Consider the following 26,233-nt stretch of genomic DNA (forward strand, 5'->3'; position numbering starts at 1 on the left):
GATATAGTTAAAATGTTTCATATTTCATGACATAAAAACGTAGCCAATATCGACAACAAAATACTTACAGCTGAAGGCACTCTTTCAGGTTTAGATTTGATATACATAAATTCACAAACACCAACTATGATTGCCAACACTAAACCTGCTATGAGGATAAAATATATTCCCGCAACGTTGCTAAGGGACAAACTTTTTTTCTTCGATTCCTGAAATGTTATTATTTATTTAGGCATTAACAAAGAATAATTTGGATGCATTACAATAATTTAAATATACATGAGAGTTATATAAATACTTTTTCTATTAACATGAGACGGAAAAACAAAATAATAAAAACTATTCAGTTTTTCTTGCTTTTTCAATGTATTTTGGTACGAGTAATTCAACCAGAATGTTCGATCACATTGCATTATTTCAATGAACACTAATATAAGATTATTATACATGGATGAACTCTAATGAACGAGTTCAAAAACTATTAAGCTATATTAGACAAGAAGGTATCCGAGTGTACTTAGGGTATTGCGGCCATATCCGAGTAAAATAAGTATTATTGTACTCAACAACAGATAATGACTCTTTGTAACACCGCTATTTGTGACATTTTGACAGAACTTCATCGAGCTCTTCGTTCATGGATTTGGAATGGGTTAATGATTCTGAAAAATGACCCCTCGGAAAATGATTAAGCACAAGACTGAGTATAATAGTGATCTGAACTGAATTAATTGATAATAAAGCAGGTTCGTTGATTGCGTGGCCATTTACCTAATTTGTTTGTTGTATGTAAATATACATCATATTCCAGGCAAATATTGACCAATTCCGGTGATACATATCTCTCCTATGTAGCCCATTGACTTTCCCCGTTATGCTGTCCATATCTTTTAAATATTGGTAAAATGCCGGAACCGTTCTAACAGACACAAGTTTAAGTGAAATTTTTCAATTTTGTAACAATTATGTATGCTTACCCTGTGGCCTGTATCGAACCCACATTCACCCTTTACTTCCCACCAATCTTTTTTCAATCTTTCTAAAGAACCATCTTCTGTTAAACTCAAAACAGCTAAAGTTATATCGTCTCTGAAATAGACAATTACTTTTTAAAAATATATACATTGTTAAGTACAAGTTCAAACAGGTAAGATTTATAGATACAATGTAAAGCAAAGATATCTATTTTGACCATATTTCATAATAATTCTTTTATAAAAAATCTTATTTCAGGAAAGATAAATAATGGTTGATTTTACCGTAACAACAATCTATTTAGTGTTTTATATTAAATTGATAGATATAGAATCTTTACAGATTGAGTGGCAATCTTTGAAACAAAAAAAGATATATAAATAGTTTATTATAAAAATCAGCTGAAAATTACAATTTTTAAATTTATATGAATAGAAAACCAACAAGCCTAGCGGACTTACCTTAATGGCAAATGTTTACGTGTAGCTATACCATAGTGATTGGAATTAAGATTGTGCCCCACTTTCATTGTATCACAGGGCTTCCTATTGTTAGCATATTCATTATAAACTGATTCTAGAAGAAAGGCATACTTTCCTTTCGAGTTACGTACTCTTTGTATCCCTACAAAATAAGACCATATACAACACATCTAGAAATGAGATGCCATTCCGAATTGCAGGGGAAATTAATCTACATAATTATAACGTTAGAAAATAAATAATTATTTGGTTAAAAGGAAATATCATTACGGTATTCGACGTATTTAATGCCATATAAATAAAATATCTCAGTTTGTATAAAGTAGAAATCAATATTCAAAGATAAAAAAGAAACTATTTAACCAAACGAAACACGTAATATTTTGTTCTTATTTACTTTGAAAAAAGATTTCTGCAGTGACCTCGAAATACTATTGTTTAAGTAATACATTCTTGATCTGCAAGAAACCAGTAATTTATTATTTCAATATACATTAAAAACGATAAGCATACCTTCTTCGATATCTTCAACGAAAACACTTGGATTAGAGTCCATGTATATCCACATCTGTTTATATGTTGAGACCTTTGACTCCTTAAATTCATTACATTAAAAGAACAAAATATTAGTTTTATATTAAAATAATAAGATAAAGAAAATGAAAGAAATTCAAAGAGAAACCAATAAAGAAAACTAAGTAACATCATCTAAAAGCATAAGGCAAACAAACATAATATGACATAAAAATTGAGAAAAACGGAGTGTTAACTACTGTGGAGCAAGACATTCATCATAAAGTGATAGTTGTAAATATGAAGTAAAAAGTTCTCAATTGTACATGCCCAATGTTTAAGTCTTGAAATCGATCGGTCATTATAAAATAGTTATGTAACGGTGTAATGCAAATAAATTTTGATCTTTATTCTGCATACCATGAAATTTATCTAAAATCATATATTATGTAATTCATTATGCATATACTTTGATGAATAAATAAAATTTTGATGGTACCTTAAAAAAATCTTGAGTTGAGCCCGAGTTCAATGTACCATATGCTATTTCACTCTGTTTAACAAGTTCGTCCGCTGATTCTATTGGTGTCGATAACGTTTCTATAGTGAGAAATGCGGCGAGATTCGCAGTGTATGAAGATATCGTAATTAAACAAGCAAACCACCAGGCGCCTCCTATAATTCTACCGGAGGCTGATCTGTAAACATAACAGGAATACAAATGTCTCTAATAAAGACTTACATATAAAAATTGTTTAAAAGCTTGATTCTAGCACTATTAAGTGTTCAGAAGTGTGTACCGCTCAAGCCGGTGCTAGAGGCGTGAGGGATGTTGCACTTATGCATTTTCCCTCATGTACAGACTCAATTAAACTGAGTCTGAAATTTTCATGTAATTTTGTTGATAAATGCTTCTGAGGGATCACTTTGTTTCCGGATATGTATTCATTAAAAATACATCCCTGAATTTCAGACAGGCCGGAAACCTAGGTAATTATTTATGGAAACTGTGGTAAATTTACAGATTATATAATAAATCAAAACACTGTATAATGTAACATTTATTATAAATGTTTTCAATCAAGTAAACACATTAAGAGGAATTCAAAATACCTGACAGTTTTAATCTCAAAGTAAATGAATAAATACTTGTCGGTTATAAGAATAAAGGAAAATCAGCACACAGCACAGTCATTTCGAACCATTAACAACTTTTATAACCTGTCCATATTGATAGACTATAATTTAACAAAAAAGAAAGAAAAAAATAGCGCGGGAAATAATGCAGATATATTAACAAAACATTTTACCTTGGACACGTGTCGTCACTTCCCTGTAACATCAAAGAACCCATTGCAAACCATAATGAGTTGGAAAGCGTAAAGTTATTATATGTCATCTTTCTGTTCATAGTGATTTTTCTCCACTCAGTCGAACTAAATCTGCTAACAATAAAGATGCCAATCCCCACTGAGAAATAACCGAATATTATGCACATCCAGAATTGCCACGTGAACGGTTGCATGAATGAAAAGACACCTGGTTTTTCCTTGTCCGGTTTCTGAAAGTCATTGTTCATAAAGGAAGATAAGACAAGTTTGCAAATATCAGCTGTTTGTATGTTTTTTTTGTGTTTATTTTTCTTTTTTGTTTTGGAAGATTTGTAATCCTTATATTGTTTTCCTTACAAACCAAAACGAGTCGCCCCGTAAATGTAGACAGTATATCAGACAAAACGAGTCCCGCCCCGTAAATGTAGACAGTAAATCAGACATCAACTGTATCTAGTATATCTATTGTTTTAGAGTACATTTAATTACTTCTGTTCAACAGAAAATCTCATTTCTTCCCTAAATGTTTAAATAAACATTTTCTGCAAAGACAGCCTTTTTCCAGTTTAATATTAACAAACATTAATTACATTTTATAAAAAATTGAAAGTTAAAATTTAGTTTAATAAAAACCGATTTGTGTTTTTGCTTCTTCTTTAGAGCAAATTATATCACAATATAGTCTTACCTTAATCATTATACTTATACCAACGTCCATGTATGGTTTGGAGAAATGAACAACACCCTCTCTTTCACTTGTTATTGATAATGGAGCAATAGCAATGTCCGCTTCCTGTAACAAATTTAATGTAAGGCTAATTAAAATGCATAAGATGTTTGAAAATGTTTATAAGTCAAAATAAACGTTTGAATAAGACACGATATGAATCACAATTCTTGTCCCTTCCTCAACTTTAAAAGACTGTATCTTATGAAAATGTTTTACAAACAATTCTAACATTCTAAAATTACGTTGATTCTTCAAAGAGATGCATGTATCTATTTATTAACATTTATGCAAATCGTAATATGTAAACAGAGTAAGATGTTCATGAATAAAAAACATGCTGCTATTTTAAGTAAGCTTTTAATTGTTTATCAGATATATGATGCACATGCCATTAAGATATAAACATTTTTCTTTCATAGATGTATTTACTATTTTGCAAATATTCTTTTTTTTTTTCAAAATAAAAATCAATTTTTTTACCAATATGAGAGAAGATATTAATCAATCGCAGTTTATAGCTTTATACACGTCATAAATGTGTTACGTTTTTGTAACGCTAGTGTGTTAGTACATCAACAAGATGCTAAGAAGGAAGAACTTATGACATAATGTGAATATAGCATTGGATTCTAATTCAGGATGATTTCTTTTGAAATGAAAATAAAATATAATGATATTATCCTGGTTTTCAATATATACGAAAAAAAATATTAACACGATCTAAAACATTTTTATTCATATTCCATTTAGATTGTATTTGTAATGTTGCTGTTGTTTATCGTTTGTATATGTTTACATTATGTAAATTGTATACATGATCGAGGCTCATTTAAAAGACTGGACATGCCTAACTATGTTGCCTCTTTAAATAAAGTCTTTATTATTATTATTATTTCTAATTTGCATTGTTAACTTAACTCTGAAAATGTCTATAAAAACGAAGATACGTTTAACACATTTAATCAAATGTTATGAATGAAATGATTAAATTTATGAAATTGTATTAAAGATATTTTCTAGCAAGCGCATTTTATACCTTTCTTACAAGCTCTCCAATCATCCCGTTCCAAACTGTTTCGTTGTTTTTATCTTTAACTTTAACACCATACTTTTTATCTTTCACTAGTCTTATTTTGAACTCGTACCCAACACGTGCAGCTACCATATTGGCCAAGTCCACACAAAAACCTGTAAAAATAAGTGAAAAGTGTTTCGTCTGTTTTATAAAAGAAAACAGTAAAAAAAGCAAATCGGAACCTTTCGTTCATAACACATTCAGAGTAGTTTATGAATTCAGTTACTTGCTCTTTGTGAAAACAAATTATTAATAGACTATTGTTTGAGTTAAGATTGTTAAGCAATTTCTTTCTTTTATGATTGTATAATTCAGCAAAACTAATAAGATATCGAAAAGTATTTCCTCCGCTACGATTTAATCCTTGCAATTTAATAATAACTTTCTATGTAAAAACAATGAATTAAATTGTATAACATACAACAAATGAGTTTTGACGTTACTAAGTGGAGTCCCTTGTATTTATTTACGTTGACGCCAATGATGTCGTTTCCATATTAATATTTCAGTTATCCTATATTGTGAAACCCGTAGATGTTTGATTAAATTACATGAATTAAACATAGATTTGCTAATACATGTATAATATTTACTGATAATTGGTATATATATAACTTAAGTTGTAAAACAATGACCTGTGTCATACCTTCATACCTGTCATTTCCTACACGTGGTTTACCGTCTTTAATCTCCTCTTTTAGCATGAGAAAAGGTTCGTCCTGTAAAATATGTAATTTTGGTATTTTGCCAAACAATTTGATGCAAAAATAGAGAGAATTATAATGTCATATCTATACAAAGCCAAACTATCAGTCCTTTATTTTTAGACCGAAAGGGAGATTAGTTTCACTGTTCCCTTTCTGGTTCAATTATTACTTACGATTAATTCTATTTTTTTTATAAAAAAGTAAAACAAAAACATTACTTTTTAATTTTATTCATTCATGTAGCTTACATAATCAGTATTGTTTCGATAAATAAAACAGATGTTGGCATATGTACGAGGGTTGTTCAAAAGGTAATAGGACTGAGAGTCTTGCATATTCATATTTCATCCAATTTAGAATATGTTCATATGTATAGGGATCGTACAATGTTTTGTACAATCTATGCATAGATTTATTAATTTATTGTGATGAACGCGCGTTTCCTGTGATATTGAATAACCATGGTAACACACAGCCGGCGCAGCACATCAAAATAGTTATTGGATCTAAGTTGTACTTCTAATTTATTCATAATTTATACTCTGTTTGTCCATTTATTTCACCAACAAATTTATGTATATTTAAGTTACGTCATATCTAAATTTGACGTCATTCGGGCATAATTATTTAGTTTTGAACAGCTGTGGTCATAGCGTTAAATGTAGAAATATGGTACTCGGTAACAAACAGAAATTCGTGTCATCGTTAAATTGTGCCAATCAATTGGCAATATTCTTTCAGATACATACAAAATGATAAAATTAAGAAAGAAAAATTATCCTGCAATAAGGACACTCGTTCTCAGCTGGTACAATCAATTTAGAAACGGCGTATACAAAATCTTTCACAAGAAAGTGTGAGGATGAGAGCGGGAAATTGACAGGACGTTTGTGACGTCAATTGCAAAAGCGCTGTGGATCGATGGTAAACGGTACGCGGACTGTCCGACACTTTTTATGTCTGCTTTGGGTCTGCGTACTCAGTTCTCACCAAAGGATTGTATATACGACGTTTCTATCAAACACTGTTTTATTGTATCTCATTAATTATACTTGGTTTTAATAAATTAATATAATAATGATTTACGGTCTTTGTAAGTTGTTTTATCCCCAAATTTGTTTTAATAAATAATACTTTTCAATGGATAAATATTGTTATTTTACCGTATATTATTATTTGTTTATATTTGTGAAGATTACTAATACAAATCGTTTTTGCATAATCGTTATAAGTCCATGCTTGTTGAGTTTCCAGTTTACTCAAAATATTTGAGAAAAGTGGAGAATGGCAGGCTATCGGCCATTTTCCTTTGAGAGTTAAACGAAATTGTAATCGTTTTCTTTCTCGCCTAATCTCCACATATGGCACCTGATCATGGTCACATAATTCACACACCTAGAGCACTAGGGAGAGCACTTTCAGGATCGATGACTCTTGTTATATTTTGTATTTAGTTAACGACGTCATGAGCGTCATTTATTGTATTGTCAGCATGCTCCGGACGTTGTACCCCTTGTCATTTGAAAATTTTACGGAACTGTTATTTGTAAACATTTTGTAATGATTTTATCACTGTATATAGAGAACATATTCCGATATTTGTTTCTTGTAAAATTATGTACGTAACGTAAATTAAAAAATGTGAACAGTAGAGCTGCAGTCCTATTACTTTTTGAACAACCCTCGTATAAAGTAAGTCAGCGCTTATATATTTGAGAAGACAAATATGTAACCTCTAAATTGTCTAAACTTTAGTGTCTTCCGCGTTCACCACAATCATCATAAAGCGTTCAATTCATTGTTAAATACCGACAATTAACAATCCAGCAAGTATGTTGCTTTCATAATTTTATAAAACTTAACATACATTAAATAAAAAAAATAAAAAGTCAAAACATATTTCCAAAAACAATCTATTTACATGTTGATAGAATTCTGTATGACAAGCAAGTGATCAATCCACATTTAATGCAGTGCTCAAAGCATAGTTAAAGGTCACTTTCAAATCAGTTCAAAACATGATATGATTTAAAGAACTTAACAGATATACTGATGACGATGTGCACATATATACAACTTTTACATAAATCTGAACTTTTGGAATCGAGTGAATGTTTTTCTCGAACTATAAAATGATCACTAGAATCAACGTCTATCTCTGTGATATTAATATCAAGGTCCACTTCCTTTTTGTTCACTATAACATACACATATTCTTCACTTAATTTATAGTCAGCGTCGTCTTCGGCACTTCCTTCACGTTCTATGTTATATTCTTGATCATAGTTATTATCAAGATCTATATATTTATCCAAATCATCGAGGGTAATGTACGAATCAGTCTCGTTGTTAATATTGTTTTCACTGTCGTCTTTCGTGATGTCTTGACTTACGTTGTAAGTTAAGTCTTCCTGTAATAAATGAGACTGAACTCAGAAATGTTTAAGACTTAAGATACGTCATACATTTAATTGCTCATAAATACAGAAACAAATGAGTTCGTTTATTTTGTCAAATAAAACTACACAGAGCACATAAAATGGCACGCCCGAGCAGCAGTTGTTTACATAATTAGTAAATACACAATATGAAATAGTAAGTAATTGACAATGTTTAAATACAATGTTATAAGACACACTTTATAATAAACTGTGCAAGAAAGTGAGTAAAGAATAAAGAAAAAAGTACAACATACCTGTGCAAATAGTGTTAACTGAATACACAAAATACTGTATACTGTATCCAGTATTGAGTGTCTTTTTATCGTTCGTTCATTTAGAAAAGCGTGGTATGATATTTAAATAAGAATACCCATGTGTATATTTTGTAGGTACCTTAAAATCGTCGAAAACGCTTATCTTAGCAAATTTATATTTTAAACATACATACATTAGTAATGCAAAGGAAGAACACTGATGATGAAAAAGTTTCTAATTTTTGATAATTATACGTGTATTATAATAATTTGTATGGTAAAAAGATACTAATCCCTTTTATTGTAATCAAATAGGGTTTATATTTCAATGTGTCAAAAGTGCATTTAACACCAATAACAAATAAAGCAAACAAGGTGCATCTCACAATGATAATCTGTTTTGTTTTGATTGGATTAACTATGATGCAAATATATGATCATTTAAAAACATAGTCAATTATGATAGATCTAAACATTCAACAATTTCTCAGAAGGAACTTAATCTTAATGTCATGCGAGAACATTTTACAATTTTTCTGTTCACGTCATTGATAAATAATGTGTAAAAAGTATTTTAATGCTTTGACAAACAAGACCACAGTCGTGTGCGTGCAATTTAAAAAAAACAATAATTATAAAATACTGAATCTGTTGAGCCGATAGGTCGTTTTGTTTAGTAAGTGTACCGTTTCTAACAAAACAAGTAACGTTCATTTGCTTTATACTTTTCTTCTTAATTCATATAATGTTAACATGCAATAATTTTTATAACCGACCTAGAGCTCTTGAATATCTTAAATATTTGAATCACCTGAATTGATGTTACTTTGAATACGCTGACGTCATCGGTTGTGTTTACTTCCGGTTGGTACTCCTCACCATCCCTGTATACACCCCCTCTTGTTTCCCATTTTCCAATCTAAAAAATGAAGTTTTTATATCTAAAAGCTGCTTATGAGATAGAGTAATGGGTTGATTGTAAATAATGTGTTTTTGTTTTCTTTTTTAAGTGGGATATATTTATAACGTTAAAGATCCTGTACGTTGTAATTGAGGTTGTATACCACAATTAAGTGAAATTATATAAAATTATATGTATATAATTATGCTGATAAAACAATTTTCAAACATCGAAGAATATGTAAAATATGTACTATGCATTCATTTTTTATTGAAAAATTTGACTAAGACTTTATAGAAAATATAGTTTTTATTACCCCCCTTTTATTTACATGAAATGTTAAATTCGGTAATATCTTTATTAATAATGCTTTTTGGAACTTACAAAATTGATAAATCTTAATTTGAGCATCATATTAATGATATAAAACCATAAAAATGTATTACAGGATCTTTAAGAAATAAAAATAGTCACTTTTTTGCAAAACATTTCATAACAATGTTGAAAATTGGCAAGAAGCATATATGCATCATTCATTATAAGCTGAATCAATAATGTTATTTTATTTGCAAATCCAATCCATTTTGGCAAGCCTTCTCTCATGAAACGTTTTCTTTTTAATTGTTTTAATTGCATGTTTTCATAAACTGTTACCTAATAGCATTGTTAAAGTCGTATATTTAGAATTGATAATAATGATTTATATGAATTTAATAACTATAGAACTTGTCCCGTCATTCACATAATGTATTGTTTGAATGTAGACGCTGTATATGTGTATTAGTTAGTGGCCATATATCGCAAATAAAAGTATGAAGCACCAGATATAGTTAACAGTCATGGATAGTTTTAATGGTTCAACTATTGGTTATTAGTATCATACATTATATACATTATCCAACAAAATATTAGATTCGCAACAAAGTAGTCATGAATCATAGAATGTACACAAAATTCATGTTCGTTTCAAAAACATTTTAAGTAAAATATTTCACCTTGTAAGGACCATTATTGAGACCCACATTGTACACATCGAAATTGTAGTTCTTTCTAAATCCGTATTCACTGAATTGAATATTTCCCGTTACACCATCGAAATGTAGCTGGAAAACAGGAAAATAGTTCAGGACCACTGTCAGGAAAGTACAATATCTCATACTTTATATTATTAAAATTAGTTCCGCGAATAAATGTATTCAAGATAAAACTGACAAATCATCAAAACACAACGATATAAAGATACTTACGAGAAAGAAGGATTGAAATATTTATTAGCTCCACTATGCAGGTTACATTTTCGTTAAGCATTCTTTTTAAAATTTAAATTTTCTTATACTATGCTTACATTTCTCATTTCAGCCATTATAGCTTTTCCATGCATCCAAGGATCATTGCTCTCACACGGAACACCTTTTGTTTTATTGTTATTATAAACGTCCCCATGTCTAAATGTATGTTTAAAAATCTTCCTTTCCTTGGCTATAAGTTTTGCTAAAGTTTTGTGGATAACTTGTATGCCGTCGTAAGCTAAAGCTGCTTCTATCTGAAAAACAAGAAAATATATTTTCAATAAAGATTGTTAAAATTTGAAATGAAATAATAGTTTGAATACTTTTAACAATTTATTTATCCTGCCTTGCATATCAAGCATTACTTCTTGAGGTTTTTTCTCCAGGTAAATCGATCTACGATAAAACAGCTTTTGCCTTTAAGTTTCTTAATAGAAAACAACATTAAAACTTGAATCAAAAGAATGATTGAAGCTTTAAACAAATGTTTAGTACAGTACATATACATGGAAGGAAAAACGATATGTCGGCACTCTTTGTCTACAAATGACAGATATGTTAAGACAGAAACTTACCGGAACACTGTCATTTCCTGCGCTAGGCCAGATATTTGGATCTAGAGTCTTCCAGATTTCCAAAAACTTTTTAACATATGGTGCAGTATAATTTACCAGCTGGAAACCTGTTATATTTACTCCTCCGTGCTGATATCGTTCAGTTTCTAATATAAGAAAATCCTGTATAAATAGATAAAGAATAAATGTTGAGTACAAACGTGATAAACTATCTAAACCAGAAATGTGTCCATTGGACACGTATTACCTCACACTTCATTTGCCCTTACAGTATAAAACTCACATAAGTATGCAATTTACATAGACCTTAAGCGTAATATTGGCGTAATGATCATAATATGATTAAAATTATCACATCTAAAACTATAAGTAATGTCGCTTTCAAACAAATATATAGTTCGTCATGAACAATGTATAGTTTCTATGAATACCAAATAATTGTCTTTTTTAGGGAAGGGTGTTATTGATTAGAAAGGAATCCACATCAAATGTCAATGACTATTACCTCATGACCGAAAATTATATGGTAAAACGTACTAGCCATGGACAACGTCCTTACCAAGTTAAACAAACTAAAGCTAATATCTTCTAAAATGATAAATTGGACAAGTATTCAACATACAGTTCCACTTAAATATATATGACGTTATGTGATATAAATATAAGCATACAATTAGCAAAATGCAATCATCAGTCGAACATTGAAATATTTTATCATTTATATTTTTGATATTTATGCTACTTTTGTTTTTTAAACAAATTATGTGTTTAACAAATGAGTATTGAGCTACATACCAAAGTTCCTAAAATGTAGTGGTATCCGTGTTTGTTCATTCCTACCTCGCGGATCTGAAATCATAAGTCGATTATGTGTCTACAACAGTTACATTATTGTAATATAATAAAAACCTGGATAAAGCGTGATCCCTCGGAAGCAATAATCACAACAAAAGTGCATGAAAATTGCAGAATCGTTTTGATTGATGATAAGTGCAAATTCTATCACGATCCCTAGCACTTAAAAGTGCTAAAGTCAATGATTCGGAACTTGTATTGCACTGAACAGTGCATTCAGTGCATATTCAAAGCACGTCAAGACAATGCTAAAAAGATAATTATCAAATAGATATAGTTAAGTTAATGAAATTGCTCTAAAACCTTAAAACTTTTAAAAAAGACTGTTTGCAAAATACACTTGTCTTGAAAACATTCTAAAATGTTTATTGTATAAGAATTTTACTAGGATTTTACCTGCTGTAAAATGGTGTGATAATGTTTTTCCTTTGACAGGTCTAGAACGATGTATTTCTCAGAACTGTTATCTGGCTCTTCCATCTTGTCAAGTGCCCTTAAATCTTCATGAGCGCTCCGTACATCTAACAGTCGCCGCATTCGCACTTGAACGAGATACCTGCTTTCAGCAAATATTTTCAAAATTTCTTGCAGGCGGTATAAACCTGTAATTGTATAATAAGAGACATTGGGTTTATTTAAGATCAATTGGAAGGGATAAGAATCAATTTGGTTCCATGTGCATTTAACAATACTGGTCTTATTTGAGTCCTCTTGTGTGGCGGCATTGCCGAGTAATTATTGCGTCGGACCAGAAATCTGAGGATCGCTGTCCGCATGGGATCAAACACCTTCAAGTCGCTGTTTCCTTAAGGAAGAAACTTCAAACTCATTGCTCAGTACTGGTTGGTTCCAAGAACGTATCCGAGTGTGTGTCTATAAGCTTTACGCTTCCAACACAATCGAACTCAAATACATTATGTTTTGTTTTGTCGCGTATTACTCTTTTAGGTTAAACTTATATTGGTAACATAAATTCTGTAAAACCAACACGTTGAAGGAATATATCAGCTTGCAAAAATATTTAGTGATAAATTATATTTCGTTATCTAAATTTTTTATACCCTCCTCCCATTTCAGAGTTAAAGGCTGTCACTGTTCAGAATAATCAGAATAATAGTAAAAATCGCACTTGTATTTGTATTCACGCGTAATGTTTCATGTTCTTGTACAAAAGGAATGAGTTCAAAAACAGGAATAATTTGCAGCTGACAACATAGATTTATTAATTTTTAAATACCTGTGGTTTTCTTAATCGTCAAATTTGTGAAGTGTGTGCATATTACTGGTGTTTACCGGCGGATATAATTATCTTCGTACTTATTTATTTGCCCATTAGTACGATAAAATAATAACTCCTTTATTTCATTTAATAAAGTTCAATTTTTATTTTATTAACCTGATGTTGTTGTTGAAATCAACAAACTTTCGTTAAACGGTTTGCGTTGCGTTGTTTACCACTGTTTCAAATTCTTAAATATCAAGAATTGGCAATCTTTGAAATAGGAATGACAGAAAAGGAATAAAAGGAATACATCCATCTTGATTAAAAGCTTAAACAAAATAATCCAAACAATATCGTGTCAGATTAATGACTGCTGTAATGTGTGTGCTCAATTCATGAGGAGTTTGTACAATTACTGACTTCACATTGACAAAGCTCATTTGACAATACTCAGCCGATTGTGGTGGTATTTTGCACAGCAACACGTAATAACATGCTGAAATGACCATATATACGCAAAAGAACTAGTTTATAAGAGATGATCATGTCAAGGGTTTGCTCGTAGGTAGAGATTTTTTATATAAACTTGGGGTAGCTAATAATCTAGTCCGTGAAAATCAATATTGCAACTATCTATGATGGACATATGTCAATTGTAAGGAATCAAAACGCTGTAAACAGCAAAACAACGTTTTAACAATAAAATGATTAACGCAAATACCTAACTTCACTTTTGTCATTCTCATATATATATTAAAGTTTGTAAATGACTAAGGATAAATGAATATTTATTTAATTTCTTACCTTCTTCTGAATCATACACGTAATGGAATGTCCTCCAGCCATAATGAAGGATGAGATCTACAAGAGCTCTAGAATGTGAAGGCCGCATGTGGAGCTGGTAGGTAGGGAGATCACGAGGCACGTTATCGGCAAAACTAGGCGACACATAAGGTACATGGAACTTCTTGGTGTATGCTTCAATGATGTTACTAGACTCTATGCTTCTTTGGCCGAAAAGCATGAAAATGCCGGTGTTCATATGTTTACAAACTGAAAAGAAAATAGGAAAGAATTCCAAAGCAGTTAATAATTGCAATTATGATTATATCGTAAAACTCCGATAGGTCTAAAACGGTTTTGCGATTCATGCAAAATGTGTATTTGATTTGATACAATATAGATACAAGAAAAGCATTGATGCAAAGCATCAAAGGGCGTCCAAGCAAGAAATGCAGCAGGTGCAGATGAACTAGTAGATATGATGACAAGATATTCTTATAAACTTTTCAATGGTTCATTGGTTTTTACCAGAATTGTATATAACTTATGAATGAACGGACTAAAGACATTGTTCATTATTTATAACTTTGATTGGCATGCTAGAAATTAGAATATTACTTGTTTTTTCTTTATGATCGTGGTTATTAATAGCAACGGATATACATGTATACAATCATTTATAATCCATATGTGTAACGCATGATCAACACCACACTTGTGTAATTGTCCCTTATTATGTTATCGCTATTAGCGAAGACCCCCTCCCCTCTTAAGGTATCTGTTCACACTTAGTAACAATATGACACTTGTTATATTACCATGTTGATCATGTTGAGCATAATTGTTTATTATACAATAATTGTAATATCTATTTTAATAAAAAAAAATTACAGATTTGATGAATACTGTTTTCTTTTCTTTTTGTGTTTTATGCGCTATTTTAATACTGAGTTTTTACGTTTACTACTATTTTAAGAATTCAATTGTCATATTGATCGACGATTATAAGTCAAAACTTAACTGGAAAACGTCAATAAATTATGGTTAATCTTTCAATATATAATATTAATTATTCTTAAACCATATACATGTACATTTGTATTTTTCTTTATCATTTTTTTAAATTATCAATCAATTGAATAATTCATAAAATTGATTTGTAACTTTGAATAATTCCTCGGAATCTTTACTAAACACGAATAACAAATTAAATAAAATGTTTCTAAGTTGATAGTGTCATATTAATGCCATAAAATGTACATTTTTTTCTCAATTATTGCACATGTTTTTGTTTTTTCTTTTAATAAAATAAAACATGCGTTTTTTTGTTTTTTTTCCGAATTTTTTGTTTATGTATAAAAATAACCCAATAAATTTGGAGTGATTTGTTTTTAATTAATTATTGACCCAAACAAAGTGAAAAAAATTTTTTTGGGAAAAAAACTTTTATCTGAAAAAATTTATTTTTTCTGTTTTTAACGTTTATAAAACCCTCTACTCCAAAACCGGGGGGAAACCCGGGAAACAATTAAACGTGTGGTACAAATTCCCCCGGTCACTAGAAATCCGGGGTAAAAATGACCAGGGGGAACCCGGGGAAATTTAACCCGATAGGAGTACATCCCATTTAAATAGTTTTTGGGAAAAATTTTGGGTTTATAAAATCATCATTCTTTTTACAGCTTTTCGGAAAAAAAATATACCATAATAACCCACTGTGTACTACAAAATGATAAATAAAAATACCCCGAAGAGCGCGATTTATTGACGGAAAAGGTTATTTCATTTGAAAATGTTTGCATTGCGAAATTCTCCAGTTCGCTATTCATTGTACATATCGCAACTAATTAATAATCAAGCACCCTCATACCGATCGGAATGATCGGCTTTTATTATGAACAACTATAAAAGGCTCGAGAATATGCTGTCGCCCTTTCACAAATTCTGATTTCATTCCATAAAAGGCGCCGCGCTTCGGCGCGGACGCCAATAAAGGTAAATCATTAATACGATCACTTATTGCGGTACGACAATTGTTCTAAAATGGACACCAGCAATAGTAAATCATGAGTACAGAATCAGATGAAGCAATCTTACTTCAATCATTAGCTTTAAAGGATGTTTAAACATTTACTTGTCCGAGATGACAAATATTCTACCCAAAATATAAGTGACATTTATATATCTCCGTATTAAGTCAAAGTGACTGCTAGGAAGAGAGAGAATTACAACAGAGTCTCACAAGAGAATTGTTGATGTATTCAACTTCAACAGCAATATCAAACAATACAAAACATTTGCCTTATTTAAGGAACGATCATCACGTAAACTGTTTTCTTCAGTTTCTCTATTAAAACATGTATTGCTTTAACACCATGCTATGATAAAGGATGTACTTTTATATAAAAAATAGAAACAGGTACACACTTCAAAAGTTGGTGAAATAACCGTAAATTTGGTAACTGATTATATTCATTTCCTATTAATGTAATGCAGGTTTATATCATGTGGGCGAAAAACAAAAATTATATTTTTAATCGAATTTGTTTTCCCATTGCGTTTTTTATGAGAGGATTGAAAAAATACAAACCATTACATTTTGGGCGTCTTTGGCGATTACAATACTTAGTGTTGATCATATTCAGTGATGTGGTTTAACACATACATCTTTATGTTCAAAGATAACGTTGGGCATATAATGTTCCGCCCATTGTTTTCTCGTTTAGGGCACACACATAATTATTACTTGGGGACCATATGCCGCTTTTCATGAATGGCACTTACGTGTCACATTGAAGGTCCCATGATGACCGCCATATGAACACATCTGCGGATAAGCCGGTGCTAGGGGGCATGGACGGTAATTTGTACTTGACAGTACCGTCCATGAACAGGCTCAATCAAACCGAGCCAGCAACATTTTCAATTTTGCCGTGTTTGCTTTTCTTTAGGGATTCTTAATTTCTCTATATAATGTATCGAGTGTTAGTGTACAGGATTGATCAAAAGTTCTTGACCTAATGTACTTCCGGTAGTCAGTCAACCAAACTAAGCTTTGATCGTTTGCCCTTTTTTTAACCCCGGGGCTTTCTTGGCGAGATGTCCTCCGTTTATAAAAACGCCCTTTTGCTCAAGACAGCCCAATAAAAATTTTGGGGCCAAAAACCCCAAAAAAAATTTAAAAGCTGAGGGGCCCCCTTTCTTAAATTTTCCCTTGGGAGGGGGTTTTTCTGGATGGGAAAGGTGATGGACCCATGTTTTCATGTTTGGAATTTAGGGAATCCGTAGAAAAAAATCGGGGCACCTCGAAAAGGGGACAAAAGATATTTTTGGAAAGGGTCTAGCGTCGTCAGTCAACTGTCTCGGGACCTTTCTAGCGGAAACCTTTGACATGCCTTTGACATCAGTCAGAATTGCCTGATCTGAACCAAAGCTTTAATCACTACCCTAGCAATGCTTCGCCTATGTCGCACATGATCAGATCTTGCACAGCTTCGGCAGTTTCATCGTTGGTGGCCGCCCAGGCCGCTCATCATCTCCAATTCTCACCCTGCCCCTCTAAAATTCAGCAGCCTTCCCAAGTGTATCCATTAAGATTTCTTGGATTTACTTGGGGGACATCCCTTTCTAACAGATGTACTTAATGATTTCAACTTTCTCCATTTGGTCTAAATGACACACACCTCTACTGATCAAAGTGTGTTTTATGTTACTTAATCTGTGTAAAACTCGGTCAGTAATCGGTGTCGACGTATCGTGTGTAAATGCCAGTGTAGTGGCTAGAAGTATATCGGGCCGAGAACTTTTTGATCATACCTCGTACTTTATCTACATTTTTAGTCATGCTTTTTCATTCACTTTTTAAGTATATCCATTTCAATTTAAGCTACAAATGATTCGTTTCAACAGTACATACAGCTGTGAATACGTTGTCAGTTTTCTGTACCATCGGAATCAATCGTATAATCCCTTTGGGAATTGGACTCAAATTATAGAATAAATCACTATAAATTGCAACGGAATGTTTCATTCTTTATCAGGTTTGAAGTATGTTAGTAAATATAAACTAGAATTACTTTTAAAGTATTCTTAGCCAGCACCTTCATTTAAGGAAGAAAGTTTATATTTTAAAGTGAAACATTAAAACGTTCAATCTTGAAACAGTCAGCATTATCGCGAACATCTTCTTTTAAATTTGAAAACGCAAATAAATTCCGTTAGGGCAGATTCATTGCTTTTGGTTGCACGTTCTATACAGTATTTTGGCAACCTCAAATTAAGAAAATGGATGGTAATCAATAACTGTCCTGCAGTTAGCAATTACTCTGCGGAAATAAGTTGTTTGAAAAACCAATATGCAAAATTAAGATGCAAATGCATGTATACACGAACATTTAATAGCAGTATTTCTTACTTCCGAGGATATATACTTTCGTAATTTATTATTAGAATAAAACATCAATTTATTAGTAACGTTGGCTTTTTCTAGTATTTTTAGTTAGGGGTTACCATGTGTCATAAAAGACAAAACATTTTAATGAATAACATGAAGTAAATACAAAAAATGTCATTTTGATCTACATTCAGCAGTTGATTTTATTTGTTAAGTTGGTACATGTTATATGTATAGTTAAGTGTATGGCAATGTCAAGTAAATATAATTTACAATATGTATCAACGTATTTACAGGTGCGGTCGTTTTTAAACAGATTTATCTTTGAATCCCAAAAAAATGAGGGAATAAAAAAATTTATGGCCGTCTTTTATTTTTGTGATACTCGGTTGTGTACAGGGAGTTGTTTTAAAGAATATTTAATAAGCAAGGGGATTTCCCGTTCGATGGGCCCGCTTGTGTTTGTTTCCCTTGGGCTTTTGGGGTTTTATGTTGCCCATTGTTGGGGGAGAGGTTCTTTTTGCGGCCCCTTCCCTTCCCCCATAAAATTTATTTTCATTTTTTGGGTTGTCGTTTTTTTAAATTCCCAAATTTTATTTTCCCAAATTTTCCCCCTAAAATTTAATTAATTTTAGAAAACAAAAAAATTTAAAAATTTTTGATCCCAGCGATTCACATTGAGACTCTGTGTGCCAAAAGAACACCAAATTTTAAATGTGTCCGCTCACATGAATAACACGTTGTTGTATTTCTGTGTCATTTTATTGCTCTTCTGAACAACTCTTTCACGAATTAACATTACTTACAATGCTAACCTAATAAATGCTCGCTAAATATTCTATTATATATTTATATAATTCCAGACATTGGACAGTCTACATGTAAAATAGTCTCAGTTTGAAAAAAAAGATGGCACAAAAATTGAAATAAGGAGAACGAAATAATTGGATAGAATTTAGGCTTAATTGGCCACCTGGTATCTCAATGTGACTCATTATTTATTTTGATTTGTTTGGCTAATTATAGCAACTTATTACCCTTATCTGCTATCACCTGGCTTTTGCAAATAATTAAATAGAATCCTTAGGGAAATTATCTAAAGTAAATTTAACATTTAGGACGAAACAAGCCGCCTATTTCAGTATCATAAGCGTCCAACAAGAGTTCAAGAATTTTTTGAAGATTCTATAGTACCTGTTATTGAGTTAATTGACATAATATACAAGACCTTTTAATAAATGTCGTGTTTTCTGTTTATTTTTTTAATTAATTTTTTTGTTGTTGTTAAATTTTAATGAAAATAGATGTCACTAAGTCATAAATAGCAAGACAAAAGTTTGTAAAATATCCTGCTTCTGAACATGGACCGTTTATTCATTTTCAACATAACACATATTGTTTGCATTTCTTGTATAAAATCAAACAGTGGGACTTCAGTATGTATTAATTCTTTCAGTACAATGTTTGTCCTTGTGTCTGCATTTTAAAAGTGTATATTTTCTGACGTTAGCATGCTGAAATGTATTCATCAAATCTTGTTATCAAAATGATATAAGTGACCATTGTAACATTTTGGTAATTCGTGTATTATAATTGTTTCTGAACTAAACATATTCCAAAAGTTCGGTACAGAATAAATAAATAATGATCTAAACGAATTAATTAATTTTACCATTTAACATTTGTAATTGTATTACAACACATCTTTGAAAAATTTTCATATTTTAAGATAACATTGCCTATTAAAACTTAAACGGAAGCATACAGATAATGAATATTCCCTAAGGTACTGTAGTGCACTTCACTCGCCGTTTCTACTGGTAAGAATTTACACTCCGCACGCTCATTTATTTCTCTGCTTAATCATCAAACGTAATTAAATACCTTTAAGCTCGATTCATCTTATTCTGTTAAACTTTCGAATGTACTTTAGCAGATTTCAGTATTTTGGCAGAACTTTTTAAATGTAAAAAAAGAAGTTGATAATCAATAAGTATCATGCAGTTAGCCAATTTTCTTAAGCGGAAATAAGCCATCTGAAAACGAATATGCAAAACTGAAATGCTTATAGGTTTTATCGGAAAAGATCAAGACAGAGTGTCATGAGGCAGGTTTTGTGAATAAGAGTTTCATGTTAATATTCGATAAAACAAAAATATTAAAATGTCAATCAAACTTACAAAAACTTGTGTATAGCATTAACAGTCCTTGTTTAAACTATCAAAAATTGAAGCCTAATTAGTTAAGTTAAATTACAATTTCTCTTTCATAAAATGACATGTTTATAAAATCACCATTTGCAAATGTCATATATACATTATTTTGTTATTTTTCTTTCATAATATGTATTCATGTGAAGATTAATTCCAACAAAACAATAACATGATTATGTTGAATAAGAACAATTGGTTTATCAAATATCAAATTTACATAACGAACTTCTGCTTAATAAAATTTTTGGCTCGCACAATGTACATTATTGTATGGGAATGACATACAGTCTTGTATGGTCATTAATTACACTTTGCTCCTTTCGTTCATATACATTAAACAATTGCTCGCCTTCAACTCGACTTTCAAAAATACATATTGATTTGTATTTTCTAAATTTTCTTTGTGAGTTCTAAATTGAACACCAAACTAACTAAAATTTATTTTACAAAAATAAAATTATTGCCTTTGTACGGTATATTGTTTTTCAAAGCATGTTCGCCAAACTTTCTGACTTATTAGTTTCGTACTAATACATGTATGTTCAATATACTCTTAAATTAATTCAAGGATATCTTGATAAATGAATATTTTTTAACCGTTATGCACATTATTACAAATCATAAGTATTATTTTTGCGGTTTTATCATTTGCAATTATCTTGGCGCTGTCATTTACACGGAACTTTATCATACAATTTTCCTTTCGCGTTTGGTGTTTATCAGGGATGGAAAAAAGATACTTTTTTGCAAGTGAAGGACTTTCACGTAGTTACAATTGACTGATACATTCCTAAAGAACCCCAAACCCCGACTGGGGGAAAAAATCGGGAAATTATAAATTTAATACAGGTAGTTAAATTGCCATATTTACAGAAAACAAAGATTTGAAATCTCCCAACCGGGAAACCCGGAATTTTTGGAAAACTCTCTACACAGGAGCCGCTGTTGTTTAGCTTATCAAAAAATTTTTCCACCATTTAAAAACTTCGTTTTTTTGCTTTGCAGTTATATAGACTTGAAAAATAAATGTACATAAACTATGAAAATTGTATAATTGAACAAAAAGTAAGACAACATACATGTTCTTTAACAAATCATTAAATTGTTAAACCGAAACAGATTTATAAATTTAAATAATCACAATTTACTAGTATAAAACACATGCCATCTTTCAACAGACTTTATTAAACCTTGTCTGTAAATCTTCCAATTTGGTGTTGGTTTTCTTTTGACTGTCTTAAAGCATACTTGTATTTTATTTTTAAATATCACCGTCTTTAAAATGAACATAAACATTTTTCAATTATGTTGAGGTTGATATATATTCTATGGACTTGAGAAAAGTGATAGCGTCTCCGGTCTATATTACTTCGAACAGATCCGAAAAACAGTAAGTCCACACGTTTTATATGCTATAATAGTATATGTACAAGTTGTATATCCTAAACAAGTGACGATAGTGAACGTGTTAATTTCTTCGAAGATTTCATTGGCTACTGCTTTTTCAAAAAATTAAAATTTACGAAAGCAGTTACACCTGCCTGTGTTATTTATTTGTCTGATAAACAAAGTCATCATGTCAGAAATAAAATCTAAACATTGGTGCACTTTTATATTAAATACTTATTTGTTAATGATTATATAGACGACGTCAGAAATATCGCACGCTTAATTTACGGTCTGTACGTCTCTTTACAGACTATTGGCAGCGCTTTTGAATTAGTAATATGACACATTATGTTGTTAGATGCCCCAGGTATCCTTTGAATATGACTACTTCTTCCTATGTCAATATGAAATTATTTCTTTTTACAAACCTTTAAATAGGTTTAAGCGACTTATATTTTTCCTGAAAACTGGTAGTCATTATTTAAGCTTTTATGTGTAAGAAAATATTTTGAGATGAATTTTAATGATCAAAAGTACAGAACGCAAATTGAGCAAACTTAATACAACAAAATGATAGTAACAGTAATGCAGGATGATTTTGCAAATTAGAAACATAATTATTTGTGGAACCGTTGCCCCTTTTTTGTGCATTTATTACCGAAAATAAAGGCTTGTCACGTTATGTTTTCATCAGAACATATGCTTGTGCCAGATTGATTTATTTCCCCCAGAAGACAAAAGTAATAGTTTACGTGTTAATATAAACGTAATATTGGAAATCCGTAGAGAATAAAACAAAAGATATATAAACTTCTATCAGACCCTGTTATCAGTTGGCACTCAGCTGACATGACGCATATTTATTTCTTACACAAATAATTATAAAACGACGGGTATTTTATGTTTGAGATACTTATATGTTAAGTAACAAACATGCATCGGGTGCATCATTCTTTATGTAAATTACACATTTTTGACATTAACGTTATCCAATACCTCTTAATATCTCTTAATCTTATATGAATTATTTACACCACATTATTGTCATTCATATAATAAATAAAAATCCGGACATTATTTCTCAAAAGAAATATATACATTTCATGTTGTCTCTATTCTACAGCGATTCGTTGTTGATTTCTGCACTTAAGTTTCGGCATACTTTTTCAAAGGATCTTTCGTACACATAAAAGAAAATATGGGAACTATATGATAGTTTAATGTCAAATTGTAGCATTCATTTAAAAACACATTAGATTAATTTCTTTCCTAAATATTTATAAATAAACATGTATTTATGTTGGTTTTCAATGATTGTTAATTATAATATCATATCATTAATTTAATAATTAATTTACTAACTAAAGACAATTGCGATAGTAATAATGAAATATGGAGTGTGGAGCATACCGGGTAGTGTACAGATAAGAAGACGTTATCTTGTAACGACGACACTGAAAGAATCGCTTTATCATTTGATTAATGTGATCTAAGGCTGCAAAAATTTACAACTGTAACAGAAATTTACAAAGGTTGGTTTCAGATTTGTAACAGAGGTTTAGAATTTTCGTAAACATACTATGTCTGCTGGGGGTGTTATTTTATGTTTAAACATTAAAAAAACCCACAAAATAGTTCTTTCTCCTGTTATTTGAAGTTTCGTTTGATATGTATATGAAAATGTTATTATTTGAACAATACACAGTTCGAATAATCCTTATTATTAGAGGTAATATTGAATTGCTGCGGTACATCTAAATATAACTCCGTTGAGATTGCCTTTGTATGATTGAATATAATAGTTTTACCAAAATAGTTCCCCAAGTAATAAAGATTATAAAAGATTCTTTACATTGTATATGGTCTCCAATTGTCAACTGACACAGGAAAACATGTAAAACGTTTCATACATTGTCTCAATCTCAAATATGTCTGGAACGGGAAATTGAATATTTCATATCAGTGAACACTTATCTGTCTTTGTCATAAGAAATAACTACATTCTACAAACATTAATAAATACAGCTGCTTGTCTGATATAGGACTTTTCTCCAACTCATATGTATCATTTTTTGTTGACATTTCGATTACACTTCTTCAACATTTTTTTTGCAAAGATCAACAAGGAGGCAAGGCGATTTTCATCACAGAACGAAACCCCCGACCGATAAAGCCAAGCATCACCAGTAGGGCATATAAAGGCACCGAATCAAAAGGGAAGGGGGCTTAATGATGAACACAGAAAAGAAGGGGCATGCAAATAAAAGTTACAATAAACACATTGAAAAGAGACAGGATAAAAAAACCAACAGGGCTGATATGGTAAGAAACACGTGCAGGGATTGCAAAAAGCGTACGTGCTTGCGTGCGTGCGTGTGTGTGTGTGTTTCTAAATAACACGTGTTAGCAACTTTATTTTGAAAAATAGTATCAGGTGTGTATTTTAATAAATATTTACTTAATAGATATAGGTTATAACTGGTGCGTTTTCTTGTTATATAGTTTTATTTCACTTAACAGTTTTTTGAAATAGAACCGTCATTTTTCTTTCCATTTGTCTTTTTTATTTATTGCGATAGCTCTTACATTTAGCAAAATTTCGTAAATAATACAAATATATCAGTGTAAACTGAAGAAACAGATTTACAGAGAATTGTAATATGTTAACGTGATAAAATAAGGTTGAATTAACTTTTATTAGAATTCGTGAGGAATATACACGATCGGACATAACACAGTTTTGTTTTAGTGTCTTCCGAAATAAAGGAGAATAAAGATTTGTCACGTTATGCTACTATAAGAAAATAGAGAAAAACAGAATCCCTAAAGAAAGCCCAACACGCAAAATTGAAATTGTTGCAGGTCCGGTTTGATTAAGCTTGTTCATGGACGGTACTGGAAAGAGCAAGTTACCGTCCATGCCCTCTAGCACCGGCTTAAGCTGAATGCAACATTTAAACACGAAAATGGTGATATTTTGAATTTAGAAACATCCGCAGATGTGTTCACACGACGGTCATCATGGAACCTTTAATGTGACACTGTAGTGCTATTCCATGAAAATAGGCGTATGGCTCCCAGATAAAAAAAAATGCGTGTGCCCAAAACGAGAAAACAATGGGCGGAACTAAATAAAATGAAAATAAGAACAAATGCTGGTGCCAGATTTACATTATACTGCAAACATCAACCACAGCAATTATTGTATATTTAATACAGCATCACAGCAAATAATTAGACTGGAGATATACATTTGTCATTACCAGCCTTCTTTATAATCTTTCTAGCATATTCAAAAATGAGACCATCAATGGTTTGTTTTCCACTAAACAGAATTGGTATATATATACACTCATATATTAACCATTGCAGTTTCCCTTTGACATTTTCTCATAATGATTATATAAATTACTCTGGTTAAATCAAAGTTACATCAAAAGTTTCAGTTTGTATTCTATATTTTCAGGTCTTTCGGTGCTGTGTGGCAGCTGTAAAAAGTTGCCCCGTACTTCACTTCAGTGTTGTTATATTTTTCTGGTCCTTCGGGATCATTGATGCCAGCACTATAAAGTGTTGAGAATTGAGTACCGCTCAAGCCGGTTCTAGGGGGCGTGAGGGATGTTGCACTTATACAGTATCCCTCATGTACAGACTCAATCAAACCGAGTCTGCAATTCTTATGTAATTTTGTTGTGATTAATGCTTCCGAGGGATCACTTTGTTTCCAGATTTTTTTTTCACCAAGTTCACTTAACATATACAACAACATGTTTCAATATGCTGGTAGTTAATGCATGTCATATTGATCTCAACTGAATACGAATAGAGGACGATAACAATGTATAGAAATAACTGAAACATTATTTATATAATTTCGTCACTCCTGTAAATATAATGGTTTCATATGTCTGTATTCTTTTTTGATATATTTTTGTTCAAGTTTGAAACATTTTATTTGAAAGGTAGAGGATCTCTAACATCTCCTTTTCAACTGTGAAATAATCACAAAACTATAGGTTAACATTTTTTATAATGCCTTGTCTTATGCTTGCACTTAATTTCTTCAACGATTTAATAAACATAATGCTTATAAATAACAGTTGTA

General features: G+C 31.1%; 1 protein-coding gene across 1 annotated transcript in view; it reads right to left on the reverse strand.

Annotated features, from left to right (window-relative positions):
• The window catches only part of LOC132724029 (glutamate receptor-like), a gene marked incomplete at its 5' end in the record, with an annotated part of 41,655 nt that overhangs the window by 2,114 nt on the left and 13,308 nt on the right, over positions 1–26,233 (reverse strand). The window contains 16 exon segments of the mRNA XM_060708843.1: positions 69–209; positions 978–1,089; positions 1,437–1,599; positions 1,971–2,052; positions 2,470–2,668; positions 3,281–3,531; positions 3,990–4,094; positions 5,068–5,219; positions 5,753–5,825; positions 9,320–9,427; positions 10,405–10,512; positions 10,755–10,952; positions 11,274–11,435; positions 12,069–12,122; positions 12,525–12,730; positions 14,155–14,403. Of these exon segments, the coding sequence (XP_060564826.1) occupies positions 69–209; positions 978–1,089; positions 1,437–1,599; positions 1,971–2,052; positions 2,470–2,668; positions 3,281–3,531; positions 3,990–4,094; positions 5,068–5,219; positions 5,753–5,825; positions 9,320–9,427; positions 10,405–10,512; positions 10,755–10,952; positions 11,274–11,435; positions 12,069–12,122; positions 12,525–12,730; positions 14,155–14,403 (2,363 nt within the window).

This window comes from Ruditapes philippinarum, unplaced genomic scaffold, assembly GCF_026571515.1.
Source record: "Ruditapes philippinarum isolate M1 unplaced genomic scaffold, ASM2657151v2 ctg6464_1_1_1_1, whole genome shotgun sequence".
NCBI classification, from domain to species: Eukaryota; Metazoa; Mollusca; class Bivalvia; order Venerida; family Veneridae; genus Ruditapes; species Ruditapes philippinarum.